At 47.3% G+C, this 12794-nt stretch overlaps 1 protein-coding gene across 2 annotated transcripts in view; it reads right to left on the minus strand.

Moving 5' to 3' along the window:
- Window positions 1–12794, minus strand: part of LOC133355810 (oxysterol-binding protein-related protein 6-like) — a 190477-nt gene that overhangs the window by 91509 nt on the left and 86174 nt on the right. For both annotated transcript variants that reach the window (XM_061573210.1, XM_061573201.1), the window contains exon 2: window positions 7609–8573. In XM_061573210.1, the coding sequence (XP_061429194.1) occupies window positions 7609–7704 (96 nt within the window). In that variant the 5' untranslated portion in view covers window positions 7705–8573. The remainder of the gene's footprint in view (window positions 1–7608; window positions 8574–12794) is intronic.

A 12794-nucleotide genomic window follows, 5' to 3' on the forward strand; every position in this document is an offset into this window, starting at 1 on the left:
CGCGCACATTACTTCACGAACGTGGATGACCGACTCTGTGAAGCGAAGCCGAGCTCAGTGTTGCTCGAAACCCACGCAAGAGAAGTGGGGCCTTTAACTCTCTCTTCAAAGTCGGCGCAATTTGTACGCCACTGCAAATGCGCAGTTTTATACTGTGTACTGCTGCAATTTAAATGTGAATTGGAACATGCACGTGGGTGTTAGTGCACAACTAACGGGCAAATGCGTTCGTAGGCTGCATTCACTAACCGGAATGTCAAGTTGTTGTTTTTCATGAATGCGTTGAGGATGAGGTTAGAATGTTTCCTTAATATGATAACCAGCCGTGATATAGCGACTGTTGGATCAAGGGCTCCCAAAGCCGTCATGAACTCCCAAAGTCCTGCAATGTAACAATCCATATAGCACCTGCACACACAAGCTGGATAGATTACTAACCTCACCATCAAACTATAATATAACTGATTCCCAAGCCACTCCATCTCCGCAGTGCACGTCCTCATGGCATTACTCCCAAGTTGAGTTGTCACTCCCCGTCATTAGTTTTGACCACAGGTCATCGACTCTTCTCAGTGACACGAACTGCCCAAGCCCCGTTGACTTTCCTTCACAGTCAATGTGATGCATCTAACTTGCATATGGACATATTGGCGATACGCCAATGCAGCATAACACACCGGTCTTCATAAAACAATCTATAATCAAAATTTGAATCAGCAAATCTGTCTATCAGTCTTTATTGACCAAGTTTGCGTGGCTAGAAGGTTTATTAAGTCGACTGAGACTTGCAAAAAAAAGTCAATACAGGATCCACCGTTGATTTGGGTCCATTCAATGGAGGAACCTTCCGACCAAGTGGAGGGCATGCGGAGTCAAATCTTTGCCTTTGGAACACGAAGCCAGCCCAATCGTTATCAGGCTGGGTGGTGCTGCCGCTATACGGCAACAGACTGTGATGCTTCGTTGTTCAGCTGCTCAAAGGGTCCTCCTCTACCGGAGCAGATAGTATTCCCGTCTTTGCTCTACTAACTGTTGGTCACCTAATATACAAACCTATAGCCCATATTTTCAACCTGTCCATCAAAGAAGCATCAGTTCCTCTAGAATGGAAACATTCCTATGTTCGTCCACTTCACAAAGGGGGCCCTAAAGATGATCCAAATAACTACCGACCTATCTCAATTTTGTCCCCGTTGATGAAAATTTTTGAAAAATTATTGACCTACCAAATTAGCAGTTTCCTGTCCGCCAACAATCTATTACATCTAAAACAATCTGGGTTCCGAAAAAAATACAGCACCACATCTGCTGCATTAGACTCTCTGAATCACATTTACAGTAGCCTTGATAATAAGCAGTACTGCGCCTGTCTTTTTCTTGACTTGTCCAAAGCTTTTGATACAGTAGACCACAACATCCTGCTTAGTAAAATAAGTTGCCTCGGTTTTTCCGAAAACACAGTAAAATGGTTAAAAAATTACCTCTTTTCTCGCACCCAAACTGTATTCACAGATGGTTGGAGGTCAAACAGTGTTAAGATAACAAAAGGGGTTCCACAGGGTTCCATTCTCGGCCCCCTCTTGTTTTCTCTTTATGTAAATGACTTGGGCACTGAACTGGATTATTCCAGGGTAAATCTTTTTGCAGATGACACGGTACTAATTACTGCTGGCCGCTCTCCGGATGACGTGATTGCTAAGCTCCAGAGTGATTTCAACAAACTACAACATCAGCTAGTTGCTCTTAAACTAGTCCTAAATCCTGCCAAAACCAAGGTGCTATGCTTCTCACCAGGACTAAAGCGGGAAGTTATTTTTCCCCAATTACATACCTTAAATAATGATCAAATAGAGCAAGTCAAGATCTATAAGTATCTTGGGGTCATCCTGGATTCAAAACTGAATTTTGAAGATCACATTGATTATATTGGGAAAAAGACAAAAATTAAAATTGGTTTTCTATATCGACACAAGCACTGCTTCCCTCCTATGTTCCGTTTGGAATTGATTAAAGCTACCGTACTGCCTCTACTTGATTACTGTGACATTGTGTATAAATCAGCCCCAAGTACTGTACTGAAGAAGCTTGACTCAATGTATCACTCGGCCTTAAGATTTGCATTGAACTGCCCATATAGGACTCACCACTGTGATCTCTACATTGGGTCAAACTTAACATCTCTGAATGTTCGACGGCTTGTGCACCAGATCTTATTTATTCATGATGTACTTGCAAAAAAATCTGCAGATTACCTGCTGGATCTCGTCTCTGTTTCAAAGAACAAATTTGACCTAAGGTCTACACTCATTTACCAGCTTAATATTCCCTATTGCCGTACATATACTGGAGGAAGGGCCTTTGCTATTGATGCCCCCAGGGTCTGGAATGCTGTTGCAAATAAATTGAAACTTGAGTCACTACCTATGAGATCTTCACTCAAAACTGCTTTAGAGGAGTTGTACACCCCTAGCTGCCAGTGCTATTCAGTGACCTAAAATAAAATGTTTCGCTCCGGATGATCGCTACAAAGTATGACCTGTGTTTTGATTTAGTGTGCTGATCTTAAAGGTGCATTGAAAAATTACAATACTCCGATTGATGCTCCTGCTGTTGTGGAGTGACTCATGCAGCCAGCTATGGCTGCAGGGTTTTGGTAGTACATGTTGTTTATGCCATTTATTGTTAAAATTCCGTCAGTTCCTATGATTGCTTTTTCATTGCCTTCATGGCTTTATTTTGGTGATTTCGAAAAGTGTATTGGTTTAGCCATGTTTGTGTTGTTGTAGTACAGAGTTAGACTGATGGCCTTAATCTAAGTTGTCTTGTGGTTGTTGTTGTTGTTTGACTTGCATCCCACTGGGATTTTTGCACACAGCGTTGGTGTACGGTGTTTTTTTCTGCAATATTTTTGCTGTCTTTTCTTGGATTTTCTCTTTGCACTTAGTCACATATTCACTTTAAGATGTTTTTTTTGTTCATGTTTTTGTTTTTTGTTTGTTGCGGTTGCACCCGATTCAAGAGCTGAATGGCTCACAGGGCTATACCTAATAAATGAACTTGAACTAAATAAATAAATAAAATAAATGCTCGTGAACGTTCGTCGTCCGACCGTTTCGACGTCACGAGGACTGATTGTTAAACACACCCCGCAAGATTTTCTGACCGCGGTTGCGAATCGCGGGAAAATAAACATGTTAATATGTTCTATAGTTCGTGAAGGTCCCTCTGTTTCTACGATGCAATTCCAAGTATTCATGCATGTGCTTCTTTGCACACTTTCGAACCTGTGCCCAATTCATCTCGTCACAGTGTCCATGACAACGATGATGATGATGCACAGAGCCCTGTTTATAGTTTTATCAGGCTAGGGATGGCCAAAAAAACATTGATACATCGGTAACATTTGGTGTTTACTTTCTGAGACGTCCATTTGTTTTCCTTCCCATGTTTAAAGCGCTTTGATGATGAAAGAAAAACCTGGTCCATCTCGAAACGCCGTCCAACAGCGGTACACAAACAACAACGTATCTGGCGATGCTGCTGCTGCGTTGGCAGTGGTGCTCAAGCGCAGTTAACAACAAAACTTACATTTGCGAAGAGCACTATGGCCTAAATATAATACAACATATTCAATTCTTTTTTTACCAGGTAAGGCCCACATAGCTATATAGCTCTTTTTCAGAAGCGACCTGGCCACAAATGACAGCTCAACGAAGTGGCTTATCACGTGGACATTCATATAGCAGCCAAATACTCTAAACGCACGTCGATTCTGAATGTGGAGGGGGGAAACCGGAGGACGCGGAGAAAAACCCACGCGACCACGGGGAGAGCGCGCAAACTCCAAATATATACGGGCGTTGGGACCGAACCCACGACCTCCTGCATATCAGGCGAGGTCGTTAACATCTCGACACCGTGGCACCCAATAGGTGACATTTTGGACAATGGAAATTCTGCAGAGCACACGTAGAGAGAGGCCCGGAGAGAGTGGATGAGAAATGTTGCAGATTGCGCTTAAAAATAAATCATTCCAATGAGGCAAAATGGTGTTAACAAGCAGTCTCCAGCAATTATCGTCCACTATCTCTCCCTGGTCTTTCGACTTGTGCTCTGGGGAAGGGTCACTGACCAAAACGTAACCTGTTGTTGTTTTTTTAAGGCCACGGTGTATATAGGGTAGATGTGTTTAAAGTAAATATTCTGGACTCTACTGGATAAACAAGTTTGATGTTGGGTGAATGTTCTCACTGCAGCCGTCTGATTTTGAATTATTGGATTGTTTTATTATTCTATTGTTACCTTGGACGATAATATTAACATTACTCTTTTGTGCTACTAGTAAAACAGAAAATATCCATTAAACATATTTCCTTCTTGACTTAAAGCTTTCGTGACTACAGAAATTAATATTCATTGGGTCTTTTTTTTACAAATAAAACAAATGTACAATTTTTTTCTTAGAATTAAATTTTGTTTAACCTATCTACGTGACTTTACCGAAAAACCAAAAAAATATATTTCCTTCTGATGTTTTCCAGGTTTTCATAAACGTTCCATTGCTCCCCCGTACTCCAGGCCGCGTTTTGGCATCCACAGCAGCCTGCGCTCTCCGCTCCACGTGCCACCGCCTGAGAATCCATTCCAGGATTCCGCTTTAACAATGCAACAAGCGCATGCGCAGAACTGCTCAACTCCGGAGTGCCATCTATCGCATGATCCATTCCACGCTGGGGCTCGCCCAGTGTCACAACCACTGCGCATGCGCGCTGCGCTCCGCGTGCCATCTTGGCCAGGGAATCCACGCCGGGATATGGAGGATCCGTCTCTGAAAGCGGCCACGTTTTCCGGCAGCGCAGTTCAAGCCACGTGGGAGGTCAGGTCGGGGTTACACCGGGTCAGGTCGGGGTTACACCGGGTCAGGTCGGGTTACACCGGGTCAGGTCGGGTTATACCGGGTCAACGTTGGCAACATTGGATCAACGTTGGAAATGTTGGCTCAACATTTGGCATGTGGTTTGAACCGTTGTCCAGGTTGTGGTACGTGAGAGATGGTGATGTTGATGTTTTCAGACCGGATAGTTTAGAAATTATTGAGAAGAGACGAGGGCGGTGGCTATTTATAAGATACGTTTAGAAATGAGAAATACAATTGTTCAGAGCTCGAAGGCAGAAGAGCTGTACAGAGGAAAGCACGTGGCCAGTTTCCTTTCTCACCTGATGCACGAGGGCTTAGTCGACCCCCAGTGACCTCGCCCTGAGCGAGTCTTGTGACCACAAGACTGCACGCTGCACGAGTGGGTCAAGTTCAATATTTCACAGTGTCACGTGAAATATGTTAACAGACTTGCAGTTGTAATTCCTTTTTTATATAAATAATTATCCAGCTTCAGAGCTTTTGCGTATTGTGGTACTTGAACGGCTGGGTTGACCGTGGCTACGACTTTGTAGAGTAATTTGCGCGTGTTTTTGTACGATTTAAATCGGCCTCTGGAGGAGGCTCGCGAAGGACGGTACAGTGGACGACAAAGGAGCGACGCTCACAACAACGATCAGAGCGCCGGGCGGCTAAAACGCAGCAAGTCGGCACAGCGGGGTGTACAGGTAATGCATCTGCCAGTGATCTCAGTCAGTCTACCCATAACACATTCCTGCGGAGGGAGCTGGTAGGAACGTTGGGTTGCTCGGTCAATGGCCAGGGTCAACGGCGGCGTGGTGTATTCCGCAAATATGCCCGACTGTGAGGGCGGGCACAAGCCGGCGGGAGTAGGTTAAACGTTGAGTTTTATAAGGGCACCACGGGGTGACCAGCCCCTCCCCACCCAGCCCCACCCAGCCCCACCCAGCCCCACCCTCCCCACCCTCCTCTCCCATTTTTGGATGCATGACAGACAGACGGACACAATAATCCCCTGTGGGCTGGTGTAACCAGGAGGTTCCTACCAGTATAACACCTTGTTCCTCAGAACCTGGGTGACCTGGTTTGGACTCATGGCCACCGATAACACCAGTGTCCATTGCTATCTCAAAATGATATTGGCCTCCACGTATGTATGTTGAACTTCTTTCACACCATACATAGCCAACCATTCTAAACGGAGGTGCAGGGGAAGGACAAGAAACTGGACACAAAAAGCAGTTCTAAAAGAAATTAGTTATAAATTAAGATTTAAAATTGCATAGCTTCAGTGGTGCGGAATATGAACCAACATCAGCAAATGCCCCAACAGTCAAACGAGGCTCCTATAGTGTGACTTGTATGTGTTTACAGGATTTTTTTCCCATATAAACTTCAGATAAATGAAGTTGGAATCCAAACAAACATTGTGTACACATTGCACAATTTAAAACATCGATTTAAAAAATGAAAATGTGGCACTGCTCATTCCTACTGACAGCACTCAGCCACTGATTCCAGTGGCGAGATGTTAACTCCCTCGCCTGGTATGCAGGGGGTCGTTGGTTCGACCCTGGATGCCTGCATATTTGGAGTTTTCAAGTCTCTCTTAGAGTATTTGGCTGCTATAAATTTCCACTTGGCCACAAATGGAGGTATAATTTGTGGCCAGGTCACTTCTAAAAAAGAGCTATATAGCTCAGTAGGCCTTACCTGGTAAAAAAAAAAAGTTGAGTTTTCAAAGTTAGATTTTCCATAAAGTGTTCTGCAATTGTCATCCCTGGAAAGTTGATGAACAGATCCAGTCCCCAAGAGGGATTTGAACTCACAATTCTAGATTGTGAGTTTGGCATTGAGAACCACCAGATAGGAACAACAGGAAACCAGAAATGGCCTATACATTAGCACACGTGTACATAGTTTGGCTAATAGCTGAGCCACAAAAATATTTTCAAAAAGAGAATTCCATAGATATTTCTGGCAAATGTCATTGGCTATGATGACCTCTTTACCCTGATATTGTTAAACGCGTGGTATCAAGGAGTTGGGTAATGTTTGATCACATGTCGCCTTATTCACCCAGTGAGGGATTACAGGAGGGATTGACAAGACGGTAGATCTAAGGAAGAAATGCGTGAATGCGATCTCCGCCAGCGTGTGAGAATTTCCCTCGGCTCGCACGCGGGATGGGTGCCGTGATACATGTTTTGCGGTGGAGTGGTGGACTTTGGTGTCGTGGTGAGGTTGTGGTGCGGCTATACGTAGTGATACTGGTAGCAACACCTCCTGGTTACACCAGCCCACAGGGGATTATTGTGTCCGTCCGTCGTGCATCCAAAAATGGGAGGGGTGGGGCTGGGTGGAGAGGGGAGGGTGGGGAGGGCCTCGTCACCCCATGGTGCCCTTATAAAACTCAACGTTTAACCTACTCACGCCGGCTTGTGCCCACCCTCACAGTCGGCCATATTTGCATTATACACCACGCCGCCATTGACCGAGCAACCCAACGTTCCTACCAGCTCCCTCCGCAGGAATGTGTTATAATGTGTTAATACTTGGTGTGGTGGTGGTCTTGTGTAGTGCGGTGATGTGATGATACGTGGTGTGGTGGTGGTCTTGTGTCGTGGTGTGCTAGTACGGTGATATGGTAATACGTGGCGCTGGTGGTCTCCCGGCGCGGTGACACGGGATGCAGAGGCGTGGGCTCCCACCTGCCGCGCGTCGCGGGACGACTGGCTCCCACGGGGCGTCACGGCCTTGTGGGAGTGTGACGGCGATGAGCAGGACATCCGCTCGTCCCCGCTCATCTTGCCTCCGTCTGTCGGTGCCCGGACCCCGAGCTCACCGCTTGCGATTCGTGTGAATATATATTTTTGCGAATATGAGTTCCTGTTTGTGTGCACGATTTCTTGTGGTGTCCGAATTTCTGCTCAATTTTCGTCTCCACGTTCGTAGCCGCGTCTGTCTCTCTGTCGATTTAAGACAGCGCCTGGATACGAGTTAGCATTGAGATGCTTTATAAATGATTATTGTCCACTTTCTTCTTGGCCTCCTTAGACCTGGCCAATTCCTCAAGAGTCTTTCTCCCTTCTTTCTGCCAGTGTATTTATCTCTTTTCTCTGTTCTATCTGTCTATTGCTGCCCCTCGCTCTCTTTTCACTCGCACAGTCTCCGTCAGCCGACCTTGTTCGACAATGCAGCACTGCAGAGGTTCAGTTTAGAGGATTCCTCAGTCCCATCCAAATCAGCGCCAAATAAGCAAATTCACAATTGAAAGTCTCTTTGGAACGATTGCAGATTACTGCTGCTGACAAGCTGTGCGGAAGGGCAGATGAGAGGCCACACTTGTAGAGCCGAGTGAGTTTGCCAGATCATTTGTACGTAACACCTCGAGTCCGCCCACCGTGCGTAAAATGTACACACCGTGTGCACGACGATCGTTGGCCCGAATTCTAATGAAAGTGCTTTCTGTCAAACTGCGGAAGGGCAACCGGTGGAATTTGCCGTCCCGATTCTTGAGCGGTGCCGTTTGCGCAAGCAGGCACTGCGGCATACACGTGTGTGTGTGTGGTGTTTGTGCGTGCGTGCTTGTGCAGGCTGCTCAAGCTCCCACGAGACTGGTGGGGGGGGGGTGGATCTGCCTGTGTTGGCTTCACTCAGTATTCTTCTGCCATCCCTGCAGCGAGAAGAAAGAGAGAGGTGCGAAACGAAAACAAATTAACAAGCTGGACCGGCGGTACAATAAGTGAGCCTTCAGTGAAAAACAGACGGACAACCATTTAAGCAAGGAATATGGAGCAAACTTAAAGTTGCCCTGAAGGGTCTATATGTAGGTGTAAATACAGTTGAATATGATTTGCTTATATAAAATTTGTAATTTCTTGCATGGGGTACAAAATAGTTAAGAAAAATCCTCGCATAGCCGCATAGGTTTCCGTTGCAAAGGGCATCTTGTATTGCCGAGTGCATGCTTACAAGAATAGATATTGAAGCTTGTATTTTAACCGTGTGAAGATTTTACACCACAGGCATCCACTCATCAGTCTACTCAACCAGGAAACTGCACAGAGCAACAGGTGTATGGCTTTGGCTGAGCAGCTGTGTGGGCTCTGGTTCAATGTGGAGTGAGGCGATTGTTTCAGACCTTGTTAACGGTAACCGAACAAAGGGCACTGATGTGGTTGTTGCACATCGCTCCCTTGAGACGAGCTCGAGTGCCTTAGTTTGCAGAGACATCGTACGAAATGCTGTACAGCTGAAGATAGCGGGTTTAGGCGTCGTGGTTGGATAGGATAAGGATTGCCAGGCAATTGGCTGGCACTACATTTTGTAATGTGACGTTTGGCAGCACCTGTCAAACAAGGATCCTTTAATGAAAATGTGTTTGTTTCCTAATAGTAGTCTGGTTACACTGGACTGTTACAGTACCGTGATATCAACTCCTCTACTATGCACAATGTGTGAATGAGTAATCCGGCTACAGTTTTGCAGCCACTACTTACCAGTATTGAAAGCATATTGTTTACACGCGTAATTCACGTAGCTACTTAGCGGGCATGAGCACCCCACTGTTTAAAACCCCTAGAAACAGTACAGAGAAGTGCATATTCCATTGAGATAAAGGGTACAGTATTTGCCTAGATACTAGAGCTGCAAACGCTGGTTGTCACAGCATTCCATTTATTTAGTTTAAACATTGAAGCATCTGCAGCACAGTTCCTTTGCCAACATGGCAAAGCGCCCGCATAAAACGTTAAGTCTCGCCGAGAGGGTTGACGTGCTAAAAAGAATCGAAAGGAGGGAAAGTCAGACTTCGATAGCGGCAGTCTTTGGCGTCAACCAGAGCCAGGTATCGAGAATTGCGAGGGACAAGGAGAAAATCCGTGACGAGTGGCGCGCCGGTGCCAATCCCGACCGGAAGCGACGGCGCACGGGAAAGGCGGGTGCCGTCGAGGAAGCTCTCCTTTACTGGTTCAGGCAGAGCCGCGACAGCACGCTGCCGCTCGCTGGCTCACTGGCTCGCTGGCTCACTGCTCACTGCTCACGAGTTGGCAAGAGACCTCGGACGGGCGGACTTTAAAGCGACGTCCGGCTGGCTCGAGCGATGGAAGGCGCGCAACTCGATTTCGTTCGAGCAGCAGCGGCAGCAGGGCAGGAAACGAATTGCGCGTACACGCGCGGTGCAACACTGGCTCAAGGACGTCTCTCCAGAATTATTGAAGGGCTACGCGCCCAAAGACATTTTCATTGCGGACTAAATGGGCCTGCACTGGCGAGCCGTTCCCGCGGCGACTTTGGAAATTAATGCCCGAGGAGCTTTTGGAATTAAAGCCGCAAAGGACCGGGTGTCCCTGTTGTTCTGCGCAAACCTGGACGGCAGCGAAAAGCACCCCCCGCTAGTCGTTGGCACGAGCAAGAACCCAACGCTGCTTGAAAAACGCCAAGAAACTGCCCCTGCCGTACGAGGCACACAAACACGCGTGTGTGACGGCCGAAATGGGGAACGGTTGGCTGGCAAAAGTGAACAAGAGCATGCGGTTGCAAAATCGCACTATCCTCACGCTGTGCGACAGCTGCGCAATGGGCAGCGAGGACGGCGCTTTGAGCAACGTAACAATCGTGCGTCCGCCAAGCAACGGCACGTCTCCCGCGCAGCCCGTGAACGCAGGCATCGCAGAGCGCTTCAGGAGGCCCTACAGAGCTCTCGCGCTGGCACGCGAACACCGGCGCGTGAGCGTCGTCCAGGACGGGAGTGGGGAGCCCACGGCGACGACTCCTGCAAAGTGTCCGAATCTGCTAGACTCGCTTCACCTGCAGAAGGAAGTGTGGATCTGCGCGACTCAGGCCACAATAGCCAGCTGCTACAGGGAGGCAGGAGCCTACGCTCCCTGACGAGGCAGGAGGAGGTAGCGACGACCCTAGAGTCGAAATTCCCAACGGCGCGACGCGTGACGCCTCGGACGCGTTGCGTGTCACTGCTGATAATGCAACGGAGGACGATAAGCGCGACGCGGGTGTCTGTGTCAGTCCGAAGCAGACGGACGATGCGGTGTGCTGCTGCAGCAGCAGCGGCGGCGACGTCACGGGAAGTGAAACGGTGGCCTCCGCCACACCGCCAGCCTACACGTTCTCCGGCGCTCTCAAAAGCCTGGCCTACATCCGAGGCTTCCGCGAGTCGAGCGGCCGTGAAGTCTGCAGTGAATACTTCGCCTTGCAGGTGGCGATTTACAGCTCGCTAAGCGGAGAAGGCACAAGCGGCCGTCGCTAATTCTTTCACGAGCCCGCAGCCTGTCGAGTATAGAATCGGTGTTTCAATTGGTGACAATGTACATTGTGTTCTGTATTATTTGTTAAGTTGCATTGTTTAAGTGCTCCAAGCCAGCCAATGGTTCTACGCTCAGTTGGGCTCCAAGCCAGAAATAAAAATTCAACATTACAATATCAGGGGCCACAGGATATTTGCCTGTTGAATTCTACAAAAGAGTATATGCATTGCATCAATATTTGACGCATCGTTCTGCAAGCAGGATTTTAAATCGTGGCCCTCTACAATCGTGAGCCAAGTGTGGCACTACAAGGCTCTCTGATAAATGAAGCTGCCAAACGGTGATTACTTCAAACACTCGCATAGTTGCTGGATAAGCTGTGAAATGGACACAAGAGAATGTGCTAAATAATACCAAAGCCAACATTTCTTATCTACTATTGGTTGGAAATGATGATAATCAGGAATGTGATTACAGTACGTTATGTGCTTAGCTTCCACGCAGTAAGTACTGTGGATTCATATTATGCAATACATAATTTATTTTGTGTGCTGAAATGTGAAGCCTGTGCGCTAATTAAACTCATGCTTTATTAATGTACAGGTGGTAGAGGTGTGACCCTGGAGCTGCTAACGCACGCCGCTACCGATGGAAACGCCTCCACTTGAGCGAACTCTGGTATTTGGTCTACTCTACCACATTGATCAAACGTGTTGGAAGAGGTTGGCTTACCCACATTTTACCGCACCCCACAGCACATGAGCTGCCGATCGACTAACTGGTGTCCCCACATATCCTGCTGGGTCAGCAGAGGTGGCGAGATTTAAAAAATTGTCCCAAAATTTGAAATTCCGCACCAGGTAATGGATCTGGTACCGCCGACCGCTGGATGGCAAGTCCGGTATGTTCACCGTTAAACCACTGTGGCAGCTCCCTTACCGTACAGAAATGTCTAATACTGAACCACATGAAAATAACAGCTGGCTTGTTTATTTTTCAAATACGTGTGCAATGCACTAAATAAAACCCTACCTGCACTCAAGGCCTTGGCGGTGTCTTTTTTTTTATATCAAGTTTTTAGAAAATGCCCAAGAACCTTCCCCAAGTCCTACAAAGGCTCACAAGCATATCCACGCAACTACTTGCACATACACGCACCCGTATTCACATTGAACGTTCTCCCATGTAACACACGAGTAGTGTTTCTGGCACTATGCCCAACCACCTTTGTCTCCCCAGAGCCAATCGCCACATCAGGTACTCCATTAAATCGACCTAGGGGAGGCCCAGAACAAGTTCCGATATAACTTGCTACTGATGTTAGCCATTGCTAGGAACGGAACCACCGCTCCCCATTTATTCTCATGCACACTCAGGGCTTCATGTCACCCGGGTTTGGATTAGTAGCCCAGAAAATATTTTGGCATGCGGAATGCCGCATGCGGTACACCTTTTAATCTTGGCTGCGGTCACTCGTCTCGAGCCACGCGCTCCAGTCTGCCAGCTACCCGGAAACGATTGGGTGAGCAATTTTATTCTGGCAAACACTCGTATAACCCAGCTCAGGTGAACACAGGAAGACAGCTATTTCTGTAACAGTAATAACCCAGCCAGGTGGATCAGCGTTCAAG

Source organism: Lethenteron reissneri, chromosome 7 (genome assembly GCF_015708825.2).
Source record: "Lethenteron reissneri isolate LAM-NWPU_2019-01 chromosome 7, ASM1570882v1, whole genome shotgun sequence".
In the NCBI taxonomy this organism is placed as follows: domain Eukaryota; kingdom Metazoa; phylum Chordata; class Hyperoartia; order Petromyzontiformes; family Petromyzontidae; genus Lethenteron; species Lethenteron reissneri.